This window comes from Trachypithecus francoisi, unplaced genomic scaffold, assembly GCF_009764315.1.
Source record: "Trachypithecus francoisi isolate TF-2019V2 unplaced genomic scaffold, Tfra_2.0 Lachesis_group3, whole genome shotgun sequence".
Classification (NCBI taxonomy): Eukaryota; Metazoa; Chordata; class Mammalia; order Primates; family Cercopithecidae; genus Trachypithecus; species Trachypithecus francoisi.
The window spans coordinates 83,444,155-83,464,641 of record NW_022681468.1 but is presented as its reverse complement, the minus strand read 5'-3'; the positions used below and the strand labels follow the sequence as shown (position 1 = coordinate 83,464,641).

The 20,487-nt window shown below is 46.5% G+C and overlaps 1 protein-coding gene across 4 annotated transcripts in view; it reads right to left on the bottom strand.

Moving 5' to 3' along the window:
• Nucleotides 1–1,291: 1,291 nt before the first annotated feature.
• SLC7A7 (solute carrier family 7 member 7) overlaps nt 1,292–20,487 on the bottom strand; it is a 48,690-nt gene continuing 29,494 nt past the window's right edge. For all 4 annotated transcript variants that reach the window (XM_033188608.1, XM_033188609.1, XM_033188610.1 and 1 more), the window contains 8 exons: nt 8,524–8,649; nt 6,758–6,902; nt 4,203–4,326; nt 3,846–3,949; nt 3,470–3,566; nt 2,421–2,570; nt 2,000–2,183; nt 1,292–1,782 (listed from right to left, as the gene is read on the bottom strand). In XM_033188608.1, coding sequence (XP_033044499.1) covers nt 1,676–1,782; nt 2,000–2,183; nt 2,421–2,570; nt 3,470–3,566; nt 3,846–3,949; nt 4,203–4,326; nt 6,758–6,902; nt 8,524–8,649 — 1,037 coding nt within the window. In that variant the 3' untranslated portion in view covers nt 1,292–1,675. The remainder of the gene's footprint in view (nt 1,783–1,999; nt 2,184–2,420; nt 2,571–3,469; nt 3,567–3,845; nt 3,950–4,202; nt 4,327–6,757; nt 6,903–8,523; nt 8,650–20,487) is intronic.

The window sequence follows — 20,487 nt, the reverse complement described above, 5'->3', positions numbered from 1 at the left end:
TCCACCCAGGCACAGTGGCTCACGCCTGTAATCCCAGCACTTTGGGAGGCTGAGACGGGCAGATGGCCTGAGGTCAGGAGTTTGAGACCAGCCTGGCCAACATAGTGAAACCCTGTCTCTACTAAAAATACAAAAATTAGCCAGTCGTGGTGGTACACGCCTGTAGTTCTAGCTACTTGGGCAGTTGAGGCAGGAGAATCACTTGAACCTGGGAGGCAGAGGTTGCAGTGAACCAAGATCAAGCCATTGCACTCCATCCTGGGCAACAGAGTAAGACTCCGTCTCAAAAAAAAAAGTTTAAACTTCCAACCCATACATGTGTTCTGTCCACATTTGGATTGCAGTCTAGAGGTGTGGCTGATAAGTTGAATGTTGAGACTGTATCTGAATATAATAACTGCATTTCTTGATTCCAAGATTACTTTAAAAATTTCAAGAAGTAGGCCGGGCGCGGTGGCTCACGCCTGTAATCCCAGCACTTTGGGAGGCCGAGGCGGGCGAATCACAAGGTCAGGAGATCGAGACCACGGTGAAACCCCGTCTCTATTAAAAATACAAAAAATTAGCCGGGCGCGGCGGCGGGCGCCTGTAGTCCCAGCTACGCAGGAGGCTGAGGCAGGAGAATGGCAATGGCGTGAACCCGGGAGGCGGAGCTTGCAGTGAGCCGAGATTGCGTCACTGCACTCCAGCCCGGGAGGCAGAGCGAGACTCCGCCTCAAAAAAAAAAAAAAAAAATTTCAAGAAGTAGATGTGTGCAAATTCTTAGTGATAATTAAGAATGAAAGTTCCAGTCTGGGCAAAGTGGCTCACACCTATAATCTCAGCACTTTGGGAGGCTGAGGCGGGTGAATCACTTCAGTCCAGGAATTTGAGACCAGCCTGGGCAACATGGCGAGACCTTGTCTCTGCTAAAAAGTTAGCTGAGCATGGTGGTGCTTGCCCATAGTCCCAGCTACCTGGGAGGCTGAGGTGGGAGGATAGCTTAAGCCCAGGAGGTTGAGGCTGCAGTGAGCCAAGATCATGCTGCTATTCTCCAGCCTTGGCCACAGAGCAAGATCCTGTCTCAAAAAGGAAGTTCATGTCATTTTTATGTAATAATCCAACATTTCACTAGAGCAGTTGAAGTGTTCTGTTGTCTGCCTTTGTGTAGAGCCTGGTTTATCAGCCTTCAGCAGCTAGCTTGAGAGAAAAGATGGATATACTTTCAAGCATAAGATTGTTTTTAGTCTTTGTGTTTCTAGGCTAATGGGAGCTGTCCTAGAGATACTATATAAAGTGAAGCCACTCGGACTTTAGGAACATAACTTTTTATTGTCATCCAGCACCTGTGATAGTTTGATGTCTCTCTAAAGGAGACAATTGGAAGATTGTGGGCCCTTTTAAAAGAAAAGAGGAGTAGGTAGGCACACTCAGGTGCTTCTAAAACCACCAAGCCCACACCTGACGTGCTCCTTTCCCCAGTCTCCTCTATTGTCCACTTTAAAAGTCTGGAACTGTATGTAGCAAAACAAATAAATTACTTCTCGTTTCAAAAAGTAAGTTCAAAGGTTGAAGCTGCCTAGGCCAGGCTTCTGGACAGGTGCCTCCAAAGAAGTGAGCTTTCCTTTTCAACTTCCTCAGCTCTAGCCAGTAGACCAGAAACCCCTGCTTTCCACATCAGGATTCCAGATGGTGTTTAGTTAGACTTGGGATCCCGTTGCTTGGGCATCTCTCCTCCATCTTCCAAATCCATTTCTGCAGCAACTGACATACACAGGACCTGGAGGTACCTTGTGGCAGACCCTACAAAGAAAACTTTTGAGTTGGAATTGAGAAGAGGTCAACTGGGCTGAGTTCAAGTGTCATTGAATGGAACTGGGCCTGAGGGGAGTGATTCCATTAAGCCGAAGGGTTCATAAGAAGGGGCTATGGCAAAGATGTCTTTGGAGGCTAGATTTACAGAAAAAGGCAAAAACCAAGCTCTACAATAGCTGAGCTGGTTTAAGGATGCAAGACTTACCCACGATCCTTCGGAGGTAAAGAGGTCGCTTATGTTCTGGCACTCTGATGATGAGGAAGTAAAAGGGCAGGCCTGAGAGGGCAATGGCAATGCCGATGAGGGAGTTGACGGTATCACTGTAAAGTGGAACAGCCACCAGGAAGATGGTGCAGAGGCAGAAGACAATCGGGAAGAAAACGCTGAGCTGAGGGCACAGGAAACACAACTGGGGTGGACAACTCAGGATTCTTAACAGCTAAAATAACCCCACCTCCCATAAGGATTAGCGCACTGAGCCTTCTTTCCATACCTTTCATTTCAACACAGTACTAACCACCAAGTCCCAGGCAAAGGTTTCTAAATAAAGTGTCTTGTAATAGTCCCCCGTAGCAGCAACTCTAGCTGTTTCAGATAGAGCAGAGGTAGGATGGAGTTGCCCTACCTTGAGGGGACGAGGTCGATCAGGCTCCTTCCAGCGCAGATAAAGCTGACCCACAATAGAAAGTCCCACAAAGAACCAGTAGCTGAAGCTGTAGTAGTTAATGAGCTGGAAGATGTCTTCCACGCACAAGTAGATCAATGCCATGATACCCTGTAAGTGTGAGCCCAAGTCAGCTCTTCTCAGGGCCTTTGTTACTCCAAAGGCTTTTCACTCCCTTTATACCTCCCAAATCCATCCCCCGTCGATCCTCAGAGTCTCCTGGTCCTATTCTGTTTTTAATCCCTTTAACACTCTAGTTTCAATACCTTATCCCCTCTGTTACAAGTCAGTAGTCTCAACTGGTTTTTCAACCTGTATAAAGCAAGCTTGAAACAATCCCTCAAAAGTCTTGCATAGGACCATTTCCATAATGGCTCCAACCTACATTATCCAGCTCTTATCTCCTCCTGCATGTTGAATATCCCGATTCTGAAAATCCAAAATGCTCCACTGAGCATTTGAGTGTCAAGTCAGCACTCAAAAAGTTTCAGATTTTTAGAGCACTGCAGATTTTGGATATTCAACCTGTATTAAAACCCATACTGCTTTGCCACAGGATTTTCTGATATTATTTCTCCTACCTAAAGCCCATCTCTACCATTTGCAACCCTAGCCATCAAGATGCACCTTTTTTTTTTTTCTGAGAACATTTTGGTGGATTTTAAGACACACATACACTTCTAGAAGTAATTCTTCATTCACCCTCTCCTCCTATGGAAGTGATCATTTCTTAAACACCATATCACTCACTGTCATGGCAATCAATCATTACAGTGTACTTTATGGCTTCTCTTAGAGCAGAGGTGTACCATTCCTTAGAGCATTTGGATTTTCCCTGTAGTGCCTGTAGCGGTTAGTATAGTGCCTTGCCCATGGTGAACATTCTGATCCACCAATAGTATTTCTATTGGAATTTCTTTTAGAGCTTTCAGGAAGCTAGAACAGTCGCTTCTGCTGTTACTAAAGTTTCCCCCACAATCATTTTCAGTCTCATCCTTGAGCTGACTTACATTGAACAGCAGAGAAGGCACTGGTGTGAACCGCTCAACATGGATCATGCAGATGGCATCAGGGAGATGGCCTTCTCTTGAGCCCACAAAGAAAAGCCTATGTCAGGTAAGATAGGAGAAGCTGAGAAAATTGGTGGACACGATGCAGCCTGGTTCACCTGCCACATGGCCCTCCCTTTCTGCCATCCCTTCCTTCAAAAGTGTTTGGATAATATAGACTGGAGCTCAGTATTAAGATTAATGACAACTGCAGGCTTCTGCTAGAAACAAGAAGAAAGAGGTTATGGTATCAATTGGAAAACACACGTAATCAAAGTCCGGGTCCTGTAAGTTCTACCGTCCACTGCCATAGCCCTTCAAAAGATGCCACTCTTACCTAGAAGCAGCCACAATGGAGGCATTGAGGCCACCAAAACAGGATAATGCAACTGATAGTGGAATTATCCAGTTAAATATTCCAAATATCTGATCTGCAAAAGTCTAAGGGAAAAGAATGGAAGACTCATTAGCAGGATCTAAAAGGGATGAAAGACATGGATGGGCATGCCCCAGATTCCCCTTATTAGGACTCCAACTCTTCTTCCACAGTGGGGGTAACAGGACCTTCTTGCAAGCCCCATATTCAAAATGAACTCCTTTCAAGGCCATCTACCCCCTTTCCAGGACTTTCAAGAGCCAGAATATACCCAGTACCCCACAAGTCACCCTCAACCTGCAAGTGAAAATCCTTTACCACAGCAACAGCATCACTGGCCAAGATGTCTCTCATGTCTAGCACAGTATAATAGGCCACATTGGTCAAGATATAGATGATGGTGACAATGGGCATGGAGATGCCAATGGAGAGGGGCAGGTTCCTACAGCCAAATAGAATAAAATACACATTAGTCCCACAGTCATATCCCTATCTCTCCTTTAATCCTTAGACTCTCCCTGCCACACCAGTCTTTCCAGGGATGGAGACTCTTGCTACATTTCCTCAATGCATTTGTCTTTGACGGTGCCCTGGATAGTGGCTGAAGCTCTGAACTAAACACTTAAGAACTAAAGAACATTAGGGGAAAGGAATATCATATTAGGAGATAGGACTGTGCAGCTGGGATCAGTGGCTCATGCCCGTAGTACCAACACTTTGGGAGGCTAAGGTGGGCAGATGGCTTGAGTCTAGGAGTTGGAGACCAGCCTGGGCAACATGGCAAAACCCTGTCTGTACAAAAAACTAGCCAAGCAGCTGGGCATGGTGGCTCACACCTGTAATCCCAGCAGTTTGGGAGGCCGAGGCGAGTGGATCACCTGAGGTCGGGAGTTCAAGACCAGCCTGGCCAACATGGCAAAACCCTGTCTCTACTAAAAATATAAATAATTAGCCGGGCATGGTGGCACGCACCTGTAGTCCCAGCTACTTGGGAGGCTGAGGTACGAGAATCACTTGAACTCAGGAGGTGGAGGTTGTGGTAAGCCAAAATTGTGTCATTGCACTCCAGCCTGAGTAACAGTGAGACTCTGTCTCAAAAGACAAAACAAAAAATTAGCCAAGCATGGTGGCGCATGCCTGTAATCCCAGCTACTTGGGAGGCTGAGGTGGAAGGATCACTTGAGCCCGAGGAGGTCAAGGCTGCACTGAACCATGACTGGGCCACTGCACTCCAGCCTGGGCAAGGCAGTCAGACCCTGTCTAAAATAAAAAATAAAAAAGGATTAACAAAGGGTGTCCCAGCATAATAATGCACAGGAAAATGGGAGGTTATTTTGTTTTATACTCCAAAGATCTTTCGGTGTCAGGATTCCATCTCTAAGATTATCAACATTGGCAATTTTGCCTCAAGGTTGAGAAATATAAAAGGAAATTATGGAAGCAAATTGTGAAATTTAACATCTTCAGAGAATAAGATACGCCTTCAGTAGGAAGAGAAGTGTGTGTATCTGACAAGCAACCTGGAAGATATGTCTGCCCACCCCTTCCTCAGTTTGAGAACCTCAGGAGCCATCCTAACTGGTGGGCAAAAGAAAGATGCAAAGAGCTCTCAAGGTCCCTGTAGCCCAATAAAGCCATGAACTTTATAAACATCCTTAACAGTAAGGCTGCCCAAAAGAAGCACAAAGTGGGGCAAATACTCTGCAAATACAGAGTCATGCAGCTTCTGTCCGGTAGGTGGAAGCACCACTCAGGCCTTCATCCTGCTTCTGTTATCTCTGCTCCCATAGCGTTACCACTAGTTGGGTACCAAGAGTGCTCTTCTGTTTCTCAAGCCAAAAGGAGTTTATTGGTATAAGAATTGTGATTCTTTTGACTTAAACATTTACAGAGAGCTGGGCACAGTGGCTCACGCCTGTAATCCCAGCACTTTAGGAGGCTAAGGCAGGCGGATCACCTGAGGTCAGGAGTTCAAGACCAGGCTGGCCAACATGGTGAAACCCCATCTTTACTAAAAATACAAAATTAGCCAGGCGTGGTAGCAGGCGCCTGTAATTCCAGCTATTTGGGAGGCTGAGGCAGGAGAATCACTTGAACCTGGGAGGCAGAGGTTGTAATGAGCCGAGATCGCGCCATTGTACTCCAGTCTAGGACATAGAGCAAGACTCTCCCTGAAAAAACTCCATTCCCTGGCAAATCTTAGTTCCCAGAATCGTAGAATTTTAGAGCCAAGAAAGGCCATGGAGATCACAGAATTTAACCCCCTCAATTACAGATAAGGAAGCAGACAAAGAGATGGCCGGGCAACTCCCTCAAGGTCAGCCAACAAGCCAGTGGAAAGACAAACTCTAGGTCCTTGACTTCCTATCCAGTGCTCTTTTCACTCTATATATAGACTACAGAGCAATAATGGTGGGGTGACTTAATTGAATGACAAACTATACCACAATGTCAATATGAATTTAGGAAACAAGGAAGGGATCAGAGGGAAACATAGGAAGGTTTCTGGACGTCTATATCCCAAAGCTATGTATGTGGGGATAAGGGTGGATGAAATATCTATCAAGGAAAATCTGTTTTAAAAACATACATAAGCATATAATACAACCTGCTTTAATTAATGCAGAAATTAATGAACAAATGTAAAAATGCCTTTAAAAAATTTACAAAGCATACATGAGAAAGTTCATATTTTAGCCCTGTTACTATGATCATAGACAAGTTACTTCTCTGAGCCTGAGGACTCCCATCTATTAAAATGAGGCTGATAAAATTAACCTCATAGGTGGTTGTGGTATGCTGTCTGTCACAGAGTAGTAGCTCATTAAATGATGGCTATCACTGCTATGGAAAATTGGTGGTACAGTACCTACCTCTCAGGATTCTTGATCTCTTCAGTGACATAGTTGAGAGTGTCCCAGCCTGAGTATGAGAACAGAGCTGAGTACAGTGCCAGGGCAATGTCACCCACTGCATATGATGAACCCTCAAAGGAATTCTCAAAATGAGTGGAGGCTCCTGGAACCCAAGAACATTGGAAGGCAGGGGATTAGTGGCTTATTCTCCCACTTCACGATGATCAAGTAAAGGACTGAGAGAATATGGTAATATAATAGCAGGTAAGTGGCCTACAACACCTTTGGCAGCAAGAGTACCAGTAAGGGAACAGGAAACAGTAGAGAGACGTCTACAGAAATAGACCAGAATGCTCTGCATCCTAATGACATAGATGGGGATCTTGACAGGAAGGGTCCAGGGTAGCTTTCTAGGATAAGAAACCACCATAGACCAGAAAGGCTGGAGAATAGAAACAATGCAGTTCTGCTCTGCTCTGCAGGCTGCCTGATTCCTGCCTCCTATCGCAATCTGCCAAAGCCAGCTCTCAGCGCATGGCTGTCAACCCTTTTGCCAAGATCAGTCTCCTCTGGGAGGCAGTGTGAATGGAAGTTGAAGGACAGACTTTGGGTCAGTTGTCCTGGATACAAATTTCAGCTCTTCTACTTACCTGTAGCAACTTGGGCAAGATATTTAATTCTTTTTTTTTTTTTTTGAGACGGAGTCTCGCTCTGTCGCCCAGGCTGAAGTGCAGTGGTGCAATCTTGGCTCACTGCAACCACCGCCTCCTGGGTTCAAGCGATTCTCCTGCCTCAGCCTCCCGAGTAGCTGGGGTTACAGGCATCTACCACTACGCCCGGCTAATTTTTGTATTTTTAGTCAAGATGGAGTTTCACCATCTTAGCCAGGCTGGTCTTGAACTCCTGACCTCGGCCGGGCGCGGTGGATCAAGCCTGTAATATCAGCACTCTGGGAGGCCGAGACGGGCGGATCACGAGGTCAGGAGATCGAGACCATCCTGGCTAACACGGTGAAACCCCATCTCGCCGGGCGCGGTGGCTCAAGCCTGTAATCCCAGCACTTTGGGAGGCCGAGACGGGCGGATCACGAGGTCAGGAGATCGAGACCATCCTGGCTAACACGGTGAAACCCCGTCTCTACTAAAAATACAAAAAACTAGCCGGGCGAGGTGGCGGGCGCCTGTAGTCCCAGCTACTCCGGAGGCTGAGACAGGAGAATGGCGTAAACCCGGGAGGCGGAGCTTGCAGTGAGCTGAGATCCGGCCACTGCACTCCAACCTGGGTGGCAGAGCAAGACTCCGTCTCAAAAAAAAAAAAAAAGAAAAAAAAAGAAACCCCATCTCTACTAAAAAATACAAAAAACGAGCCGGGCGAGGTGGCGGGCGCCTGTGGTCCCAACTACTCGGGAGGCTGAGGCAGGAGAATGGCACAAACCCGGGGGGCGGAGCTTGCAGTGAGCTGAGATCCGGCCACTGCACTCCAGCCCGGGCGACAGAGAGCGAGACTCTGTCTCAAAAAAAAAAAAAAAAAAAAAGAACTCCTGACCTCATGGATCCACCTGCCACAGCCTCCCAAAGTGCTGGGATTATAGGCATGAGCCACCCCGCCCAGCCCAAGATACTTAATTCTGCAGCCTGTTTCCTCATCTATAAAATGTGGATAATAATAGTGCCTACCAAATAAGGTTATTATAAGAAATGAGATAATCACGAAGAGCACTTAGAGGAGTGTGGCTCACAGAAAATGCTTAACAAAGATTAGTTGCTACTAATATTATTTCTTACCCTGGCCAAGTCTAACAATGCCTGCAATGATGATCGCGATCAGCGCCAATACTTTAGCATAGGTGAAAATATCTTGTACCAGGGTTCCCCACTTGACATAGGCACAGTTAATGAAGGTTAAGAGACCTGAAAGAAAAATAATACTGATTGGTGACTTACCCTCACCACTGTAGGACCTTAGACTCCCAAGCAATTTTTCCAGTACCAGTCACCAAGATAAACCCTTCAGCCAAAGATAGACCCTCTGACCTGCTCTGCACTGGAACCCTCAGACCCCAGAATGTCCTCACCATTATCATGCAAAGGCCTCCATACTCCCTACCCCCCAGCACCTTATATGGGAGACACAAAACAAAGTGATTGCAGATCTGCTTACATAAAAAATACATCCAAATTTCTAATCACAGCAGTGGGAGGCAACTGGGAACTATACAGGATTAGTGATTGTTCCGGCTCTTGGCTCTGAAAAGTCACAGTCTCTCCCTCCTACCTCCCATTCCCCATGGGCTCTAGGACATAGCACTCTGACTCTGTGGTATTAACTGTTAACCTTGAGGAGTCCTGCTGTGACTTAACCAATGCTGAGCCAGCAGGTCAGGCCGTGTGGCCAAGGATTAGGATGAAGGCCAGATTTCCTGCCCACTGCCTGGCAGCTCAGCTGCCTGCTTTTGTGCTTGGAAAGATTCTTGCAGCTAAGATTGGTTCCTGTAGAATAGGGACAGGGCATTTTTCCTGATGGGACGATAGAGAAATAAGAGCCACACACATTCCCCCAGTCCTTCTACTCAGAAGTACAGGTAGTCCTTTACCAGGGTTCTTAACTAGGTTCTCCATAAGGCTCAAAATTCTTTTTCCCAAAGTGTTATGTCCATATTAATACAGATATGCCTAAGAAAAAGGTTCATACCTTTTCTTAGAAAAGGATCATAGCTTTTATCAGAATCTCAAAGAAGTCCATTATCCCTCCCCCAACGAAAAAGTTACAATCTATGACTTGAATTTGAATTACTTGAAGAAATTCAAAAAGGGAGGCCCACAGATGCTGTGAGGTTGACCAGTAGCCCCAGGATGTAGCAGAGAAGAAAGCTGGAAAAAAACAACACAGGTCTTCCCACTGGTAGCATAGCGAATCACTTCATTTATCCCTCCTTCTCAGCAACTAGAACACTATAAGGAGGGCTTAATTTTACAGCCCTTCTCCCAAGGGCTCTAAGGGCAAGGTCAACATCACCCTGCCTTACCAGTCAAGAGAATGAGGCCTAGTACAGGTCTTGCCTACTTCAGGCCACTGAGGCAGTCAGAAACACTCTGAGTTATCCTGGCAGTGGTGTGGCCTTGGTGTCCCTAGTCCTCCTATTTTGTCATGTCCTGACCTCATCGCATTCTGGCTACTTCATCCTGAGAAGCAGGGAAGACTGGCCTCTCAGAACAGCTGCACCATCTTCTCTCTCTCACCCTCCCTTCCACCACCACCCTCATTCTACTCACTGCCCAAGTTCCTTTCTGCTCTTCCTGAGAAGGGGCATTCCTGTCCTATACAAATGCTTGCCTTTCTGCCTAATAAACAACAAACCTTATCACAGGGCTGGGCAATAATGTACCCACAGCTCCAGGCCACCCCAGTGCTAAGTTAATAATTAAAGACACTAGTGTGCAGCACCCCACAAAATGACCAAAGTGCCTGTATCTTGCCCTCCACAAATCTTTCAAATCTGTTGCTCCTCGTCAGTCAGTCACCCATCCTTTACTCCCCACTGGACTCCAGCCTCCAGCCACTCAACAACCTAGTGCCCCTTCTCCCCAGCCTGTAACCTCTGCCCTTATCCTAGGCTCTGTGGCTGGCTCATAACCACAGCATAGCCAGATTTCCAAGTAGAAACACCAGGCACAAAGGATGCTGCCACATTGTCAGGGGAATGGGATCCTCAAATACAAATTTATGATTCCCTGCAGGGTCACCATAGGTCACAACACCAAACTGGAATAAGCTTACAGGACTAGTTCTAGTTCAGACTCAGAATCTGAGCCGTGTGCCACAAGGTTCTCTTCTCAGCTCTGTCCAGGGATGTAGGCAGGGAAAAGGAGGGACAAGCAACCAATTCACCACCCACTACCATAGCAGATTCTGAAATAGAAATACATGGCTTGTTTATATTTTATTTTATTTATTTTATTTTTCTTTTTGAGACAGAGTTTCACCCTTGTTGCCCAGGCTGGAGTGCAATGGTGCGGTCTCAGCTCACGGCAACCTCTGCCTCCTGGGTTCAAGCAATTCTCCTGCCTCAACCTCCCAAGTAGCTGGGATTACAGGTGTGCGCCACCACGCCCAGCTAATTTTTGTATTTTTAGTAGAGACGAGGTTTCACCATGTTGGCCAGGCTTGTCGCAAACTCCTGACCTGAGGTGATCCACCCACCTCGGCCTCCCTAAGTGCTGGGGTTACAGCATGGGCCACCGTACCCAGCCTATATTTTATTATTATTTATTTATTTTTATTTATTTATTTTTGAGATGGAGTCTTGCTCTGCCGCCCAGGCTGAAGTACAATGGCATGATTTCAGCTCACTGCAACCTCTGCTTCCCATGTGCAAGCGATTCTCCTGCTTCAGCCTCCTGAGTAGCTGGGACTACAGGCGTACGCCACCACGCCCAGCTAATTTTTTTGTATTTTTAGCAGAGACAGGGTTTCACCATATTGGCCAGGCTGATCTCAGACTCCTGAGCTCAGGTGATCCACCCGCCTCGGCCTCCCAAAGTGTTGGGATTACAGGCGTGAGCCATCACACCTGGCCCTAATTTTTTTTTTTTTTTTTTTTTTTTTTTTTTTTGAGATGGGGGTCTCACTCTGTCAAATAAGCCAGAGTGCAGTGGAGAAATCATAGCTCACTGCAGCATCAAACTTCTGAGCTCAAAGGATCCTCGCATCTCAGGTACCCTAGTAGCTGGAATCAAAGGTGTGCACCACCATGCCCGGCTAATTTGTTTTAATTTTTTTTTTTTTTTTTTTTTTTTTTGAGACAGAGTCTTCCTCTGTCACCCAAGCTGGAGTGCAGTGGTGCGATCTCAGCTCACTGCAACCTCCGCCTCCAGGGTTCAAGTAGTTCTCCTGCCTCAGCCTCCTGAGTAGCTGGGACTACAGGTGCCCACCACCATACCTGGCTAATTTTTATTTAGTAGAGACGGGGTTTCACCATGTTGGTCAGGCTGGTCTCAAACTCCTGACCTCATGATCTGCCCTCCTCAGCCTCCCAAAGTGCTGGGATTACAGGCGTGAGCCACTGTGCCTGGCTGTTTTACATTTTTTAGAGACAGGGTCTTGCTATGTGGCCCAGGCTGATCTTGAACTCCTGGCCTCAAGCAATCCTTCCACTGCAGCCTTCTGAGGAGTGACTGGGATTATAGGGAGGATTCATGGCACCTGGGTGGCTTGTTTACATTTTAATCCCTATTGCTTCTCTACTGCTCTTTTTTTTTTTTTTTTTTTTGAGACAGAGTCTTGCTGTGTTCCCCAGGCTGAAGTACAGCGGTACAATCTCAGCTCACTGCAACCTCTGCCTCCTGGGTTCAAGCGGTTCTCCTGCCTCAGCCTCCCGTGTAACTAGAATTATAGGCATGCAACACCATGCCTGGCTAATTTTTGTATTTTTAGTAGAGACGGGGTTTCACCATGTTAGCCAGACTAGTCTCGAACTCCTGACCTCAGGTGACTCCCCCGCCTCAGCCCCCCAAAGTGCTGGGATTACAGGTGTGAGCCACCGTGTCCAGACTCTTCTCTACTTCTCTATCCATCCATATGTATCCCTCTCTTTGTCCACCAGTATCCCACCTCCCCCATTCCTGAGCCTGATTCCTCAGCCACTGACACACCTTCTAGCCCTTACCTTCTCTCTGTACTGAGCACAGAAGGCTCAGTTTGAATGAGGAAGGGAATCCTACAGAAAGAAACTAGGGAGCAGAGGGAACTGATTGAAGAGAGCCAGCCCTCCTCTTCCTCAAAGCCCAGCTTCCTCCAGGGCCTCTTGGCTATGGGAGCAGGAAATGGGTATGGCAGGCAGCAGTGCTGACAGGGCTTTTTGTTCCCACCTCAGCGGATACAGCTGACCAGTGGCCCCAGAGCCCAGCCAAGTGCACTGCTCTTGAAGTGGAGCCCAACCTCCTGCTTCAGGGCCGGGGACAGGAGGGGACCATGGGGTTAGGATAATATGGAGGCCACTGCAAGTTAACCTCAAGGGCAGAGATGCCCTCCCCTTCTACCCCTAGAGGCAATTCAATCCCCACCCAACACTGGGCCAAGTCTATAGGAGGATAACCTGAAATCACCTTTGACCCTTGACTCAGGTGCAGCAGCACTCCTGCTTTGAACCCAGGGGGAGAAAAAAAGAATCTGCAAAGAAGTCACTACTGGCCCAGCATGGTGGTTCACACCTGTAATCGCAGCACTTTGGGAGGCCGAGGCGGGCGGATCATGAGGTCAAGAGATCAGGACCATCCTGGCCAACATGGTGAAACCCCGTCTCTACTAAAAATACAAAAATTAGCTGGGTGTGGTGGTGTGTGCCTATAGTCCCAGCTACTCGAGAGGCTGAGGCAGGAGAATCGCTTGAACCCAGGAGGCGGAGGGTGCAGTGAGTCCAGATCATACTAGTGCACTCCAACCTGGTGACAGAGTGAGACTCCATCTCAAAAGAAAAAAAAAAAAAAAGAGAGAAGTCATTCCTATAACCATCTAAAGAGATGTTCCTGAATGGATCATCAAACCCAGCCTACATAGGGTGCCTGGGAGTAGAAGACTAGTTCTAGTGATAAGGCCCAGCCTCAGCACTAGAACTAAAAGCCAGAAAGCACTAGACCAGGGGGATCCAGAACAGAACAAAGCTTGCAGGCCCACTCTGGATCAGATGCTCAGGTTTAGTTTAGATGCCTAAATGAAATAGTTCCTGAAAAAGAACATTAACCCCACAATTCTGTAAGCATTATTACCTTTAAATACACACAATGAGACACACAAAACTTATGCTGTTATTTTAATCCACTTTCTGTTTCAAATTCCCAGGCACTATAAAACCTCAATACTTTATTAGGCAACTCATTCCTTTATTTATTTATTTATTTATTTATTTATTTATTTTTTTAACATAGAGTCTCACTCTGTTACCCAGGCTGGAGTGCAGTGGCGCAATCTTGGCTCACTGCCATTTCTGTCTCCCAGGTTCAAACGATTCTCCTGCCTCTGTCTCCAAGTAGCTGGGATTACAGGTGTGCACCACCACACCCAGCTAATATTTATATTTTTAGTAGAGATGGATTTCACCATATTGACCAGACTGGTCTCAAACTCCTGGCCTCAAGTGATCTGCCTGCCTCAGCCTCCCAAAGTGCTGGGATTACAGGCATGAACCACTGCGCCCGGCGTCATTCCATTTTAAAAGTGATCTATAGAGGAAAGGAAGTGATCTATAAAGGAAGATCTAGCTTTTTTACTATATCTAGTAAAATCTAGCTTTTTTACTAGCTTTTACTAAGCCAATAGCATCTTCCTCCCAACTTCTACCAGTGGTGCCAGACCTCTCCTCTGGCTCCACACAGAAAAAAGCTAAACCCCCTTCTACCCAATGACCCTTCTAGGCCGGGCGCGGTGGCTCAAGCCTGTAATCCCAGCACTTTGGGAGGCTGAGGCGGGTGGATCACAAGGTCAGGAGATCGAGACCATCCTGGCTAACACGGTGAAACCCCGTCTCTACTAAAAACTACAAAAAACTAGCCGGGCGAGGTGGTGGGCGCCTGTAGTCCCAGCTACTCGGGAGGCTGAGGCAGGAGAATGGCGTGAACCCAGGAGGCGGAGCTTGCAGTGAGCTGAGATCTGGCCAGTGCACTCCAGCTTGGGTGACAGAGCGAGACTCCGTCTCAAAAAAAAAAAAAAAAAAAAAAAGAATCTACCGAACTTTTTATCTAGTCCACCTTGTCAACGAGAATATCATGAGAATTTGCCACGAACCTCTCCAAAATCTGCATACACATGCTTCTGCTCTAACAATCTAATGATACCATCAAACAATTCAAATGAAATTAGTACATATGTAGAATATTCATAGCTACACCCTTGCAGTAGTCAAAAACTAGAAACAACCCAAATGCCCAGCAACAGTAGATTGAATAAATACTAAACAGCACTAACAATAAACAATCTGGGCAGGGCGCGGTGGCTTAAGCCTGTAATCCCAGCACTTTGGGAGGCCGAGACGGGTGGATCACAAGGTCAGGAGATCGAGACCATCCTGGCTAACACGGTGAAACCCCGTCTCTACTAAAAAAATACAAAAAACTAGCTGGGCGAGGTGGTAGGCACCTGTAGTCCCAGCTACTCGGGAGGCTGAGGCAGGAGAATGGCGTAAACCCGGGAGGCGGAGCTTGCGGTGAGCTGAGATCCGGCCACTGCACTCCAGCCTGGGTGATAGAGCGAGACTCCGTCTCAAAAAAAAAAAAAAAGAATAAACAATCTGTCATCCCAGCATGTTGGGAGGCCAAGGTGGGCAGATCACAAAGTCAGGAGTTCGAGACCAGCCTGGCCAACATGGTGAAACTCCATCTCTACTAAAAATACAAAAAATTAGCTGGGCGTAGTGGTGGGCACCTGTAATCCCAGCTACTCAGGAGGCTGAGGCAGGGGAATTGCTTGAACCTGGGAGGTGGAGGTTGCAATGAGCCAAGATCCTGCCACTGCACTCCAGCCCAGGTGACAGAGTGAGACTCTGTCTCAAAAAAAAAAAAAAAAAAATGAACAATCTACAACTACAGACAAAAATACAGAAGAATCTCAGAATCTCAAACATAATAAGCAAGCCAGATGCAAAAGTGTACATATAAATTATATCCATTTACATAAAATCAGGGAAAACTAATCAATGCAACTAGAAGTCAGAATAGTGATTTCCCTTTGTGTGGAGTGGAGAGGCAGGAACTGGGAAGAGCATAGGAAAGGTTCAAGGGTGCTAGTTACACATGCGCTCAACTAGTGACAATTCATTAAGCCATAAACTTATGAGATTGCACTGTTCCTTCTGTATATTATATTTGAATTAAAAAAAAAATTGAACCAAAAAGTGAGATTAGCAGAGTATGGCTTGTTCTTAATGAATTCATACAGGTTACTAATGATTTCCTACTCTTCTCCTCATACTTCACTAACCAGGTTTAACTTACAAGCCTAGAATTTGGGCAGTAATCCACCTTATCACTTCATAGTGCTGCTCCTGCTCATCCACCTCCGGTGGAAAGCTGGGTTATCACTTGTGGTAGGTAGACTAATGGCCCCCCAAAGATGTCCACCCCCTAATCCCTGGAACCTGTGAACCATGTTATATTGCATGGCAAGGGAGAATTAAAGTTGCAGACAGAGGCCGGGCGTGGTGGCTCATGCCTGTAATCCTAGCACTTTGGGAGGCCAAAGCAGGCAGATCACCTGAGGTCAGGAATTCCAGACCAGCCTGACCAACATGGTGAAACCCAGTCTCTACTAAAAAATACAAAAAAACTAGCCGGGCGAGGTGGCGGGTGCCTGTAGTCCCAGCTACTCCGGAGCCTGAGGCAGGAGAATAGTGTGAACCCGGGAGGCGGAGCTTGCAGTGAGCTGAGATCCAGCCACTGCACTCCAGCCTGGGCAACAGAGCGAGACTCCGTCTCAAAAAAAAAAAAAAAAAAAATACAAAAAATAGCTGGGTGTGGTGGTGTGTGCCTGTAATCCCAGCTACTCAGGAGTCTGAGGCAGGAGAATTGCTTGAACCCAGGAGGCAGAGGCTGCAGTGAGCCAAGATCCCACCACTGCACTCCAGCCTGGGCGACACAGCAAGACTCTGACTCAAAAAAAAAAAAAAGTTGCAGACAGAATGAAAATTGCTAATCAAGTGATGAAACGGGGAAATCATCCTGTATTATCTGGGTGGGCCCAATGTAATCACAAAAGTTCTTAAAGATGAAAGAGGGAGGCAGAAAGGTCAATGTCAGAGTTGTACAATGTGAGAAAGACTCTCCCAGTTACTGCTGACTTTGAAAATGGAAGGGGCTATGAGCCTCTAGAAGCTGGGAAAGGCAAGAAGATGGATTCTCTCCTTAAGCCTCCAGAAAGAAACACAGTACTACTTCATATTAGCCCAGTGAGACCCATTTCAGACTTCTGACCTCCAGAACTATGAGATGATAAATTTGTGTCGTTTTCAGCCACTCAATTGGTGGTAACTTGTTAGAAAAGCAATAGAAAACTAATATATTGGCTGGGCACAGTGGCTCGCTCCTGTAATTCCAGCACTTTGGGAGGCCAAGGCAGGCTGATCCCTTGAGCTCAGGAGTTTGAAACCAACCTAGGCAACATAGAGAAACCCTGATTCTACCAAAAAAAAAAAAACAAAAATTAGCTGGGCCTGGTGGCATGCACCTATAGTCTCAACTACTCAGGAGGCTAAGGTGGGAGAATTGCTTGAGCCTGGGGAGGTCAAGGCTGCAGTGATCCGTGATTGCACCACTGCATTCCAGCCTGGATGACAGAGCAAGACTGTCTGAAAAAAAAAAAAAAAAAACACCTAACTGCAGGCAGAAAACTGGTAGCAGCACTGGGTGGTACTATTCATTACATTTGTTGAAAAATGGCGAAAGGGGAAGTGAAACTCTTGACAGCTCACTGGATCTTGGTGTACTGAAATTTCTCTCTCACTGCAATCAAGAGTCTAAATGTGACCTTATGCAAAGGAGGCAGGCATCCCTTATGATAGCAGATCCTCAAATAAGTCTGTACATCTCTCTTTAATGTACTACATCAATCCCAGCTCTTCTAGCAAATCATCACTTTTGAACAACGTATACTCTTTCATTATCATATTCTAATCAAATATCGCTGATGACTAGGAAATTGTTTCCTCCTTTCAGTAAAAGGTCAAATATGGGCCGGGCGCAGTGGCTCATGCCTGTAATCCCAGCACTTTGGGAGGCCAAGGCAGATGGGTCACAAGGTCAAGAGATTGAGACCATCCTGGCCAACATGGTGAAACCCCGTCTCTACTAAATATACAAAAATGAGAGGGCTGTGGTGGTGCGTGCCTGTAGTCCCAGCTACTCGGGAGACTGAGGCAAGAGAATCACTTGAACCCAGGAGGTGGAGGTTGTAGTGAGCCGCGATTGCACCACTGCACTCCAACCTGGTAACAGAGCGAGACTCCGTCTCACAAAAAAAAAAAAAAAAAGGTCAAATATGTTTATTAGCCTTACTGGTAATATTTGTAGATAAGAGTTCAAAAGCATCATTTCTGATCTCCCATCCTATTTTCTCCAAATGCATTACTGAGCAACTCCTCTGCCTTTATTCTCTTGCTATGTAGTACCTGATAGTCTCCAAAATACCCAGATTTATACTTTTATCTAGGCATTTTTCTCCTTTCCTCTAAAATTTCTATTTTAAAGCCTTATTATACCCATCTCTCCCAATCCCTATAGACCTTCTCTATCCCTTACCAGGAGTTTATCTTTCTGCTATCTTAGAATTTACGGTCAGGAACTCTGTTTCGTGTTCTTTTTTCTTTCACATACACAGCCTTCAGTTCACAGAGACGAAAATTCCACCTGCCACTCAGTTTGCTACTTTAAGCTTCACTCCACCAGTGAGACATCTCAGCTATCTCCTGACTGGTGACATCATTCATCCCACAGCAATCAGCAGAAGGATAGCAGTCCCTAGGCTTAATTGGGTGAGCAAGGTCTTGGTCACATGTTACTCAGAAAAACTGCACATTTCTAGGTTAGGCTGGGTCTGTGTATAGTCAGATGCACACTATTCATGGGGAGAGGCCAAACCAGTTGTGAAAAAAATCACAATTGGCATACTCAGGCCTGCTAATACCCTGGTGTCTCCAAAATACTCTACAACTGCTGTTTCCTCAGAAGGTCCAGATTTAAGCTCTCTGGAAATGCCTCATATCTGTGACCTACACCCAGAGATTTCAAGTCTCTTCTTCTTCCTTTTCTTTGCTGCATCCCCATTTGTTTTGTCTAATGTTGGTTTAGGAAACTCTCTACACCTTAAAATCACATTTTCACCCTGGCTTCTTTGATACATTATTTCTTCCACTCTCCCTAGGTGCTGTTATTTCTCTCAGATAGCAGATGGCCTTCAAATTCCTTTACCTTTCAGTCTACAGAAACATTTTACTCCAGGTGTGGTGGCTCATGCCTATAATCCCAGCACTTTGGAAGGCCAAGACGTGAGGATCACTTGAGGCCAGGAGTTGGAGACCAGCCTGGGCAACATAGCAAGACCCTTTCTCTACAAAAAAAAAAAAAAAATACAAATTAGCTGGACTTGGTGGTGCACACTGATGGTCCTAGCTACTTCGAAGGCTGAAGTGGGAGGGTCACTTGAGTCCAGAATTGAGCCCACAACCATGCTACTGCACTCCAGCCTGGGCAACAAAGCAAGACTTCGTCTCAGAAAGTAAAATAACGTTTTTGGCCATGCGTGGCAGTGGCCCACGCCTATAATCCCAGCACTTTGAGAGGCCGAGGTGGCCAGATCACCTGAGGTCAAGAGTTCATGACCAGCCTGACCCCATCTCTACTAAAAATACAAAAATTAGCGGGGCTTGGTGGCACACGCCTGTAATCCCAGCTACCTGGGAGGCTGAGACAGGAGAATCATTTGAACCAGGGAGGAAGAGGTTGCAGTGAGCCGAGATCATGCCATTGCACTCCAGCCTGGATGATAAAGCAAGGCTCCATCTCAGAAAAAAAAAAAAAAGAAAAGAAAAGAAAAAAGAAGAAATAAAATAATTTTTTTTTTTTTTTTTTGAAACAGAGTCTCACTCTGTCGCCCAGGCTGGAGTGCAGTGGCGTGATCTCGGTTCACTGCAACCTCCGCCTCCCCGGTTCATGCCATTCTCCTGCCTCAGCCTCCCAAGTAGCTGGGACTACAGGCGCTCACCACCACACCTCCCCGGTTCACGCCATTCTCCTGCCTCAGCCTCCCGAGTAGCTGGGACTACAGGCGCTCACCACCATGCCCAGCTAATTTTTTGTATTCTTTAGTAGAAGACGGGGTTTCACTGTGTTAGCCAGGATGGTCTCGATCTCCTGATCTTGTAATCCGCCCACCTTGGCTTCCCAAAGTGCTGGGATTACAGGCATGAGCCACCATGCCCCGCCAATTAAAATAAAAATGTTAAAGAAACAACCAATTCGCTTACTCAGGTGTCATGGGTGAGAGCCTCTGAAATTGCCTTTGCCAAATTATGACTGAGACAGTGAAAGAGATCTATCTTAACCGACTCCATCTTGCTTCTAACCTCCAAGCTGTATTTATTCATTCCATGGCACAGGCTGAACTAACTTTGGGAGAAACTTAGTTTATAGTTTAGACAAAGAGGATAACAGCCCTTTGCCAAAGCAGACCTCCTTCTTGCCTGGGGACTAGATTGCCTTTGTAGGACTAACATTAGCCACAAGATTAGAAATGATGGTTTAGGGCTGGGCGCAGTGGCTCATGCCTGTAATCCCAGCACTTTGGGAGCCCGAGGTGGGCGGATCACCTGAGGTCAGGAGTTCAAACCAGCCTGGCCAGCATGGTGAAAACCTGTCTCTACTAAAAATAAAAAATAAAATTAGCCTGGTGTGGTGGCATGCACCTGTAACCCTAGCTACTCGGGAGGCTGAGGCAGAATTGCTTGAACCCGGGAGGCAGAGGTTGCAGTGAGCCGATATCACACCACTGCACTCCAGCCTGGGTGAAAGAGCAGGACTCCATCTCGGAAAAAAAAGAAAGAAAGAAAGAAATTATGGTTTAGGAGTCATGCAGCTGGAAGCTACAAGATTCTGACCCTCCCTAAACTGCTCCTAAGATCAGTGCTTGAGATATTTTGCAGACCCTGCCCTTGGTGGATCAGCTGGCCCCACCCAGATCAATAAACTGGCTTATCTGATCTTGTGGTC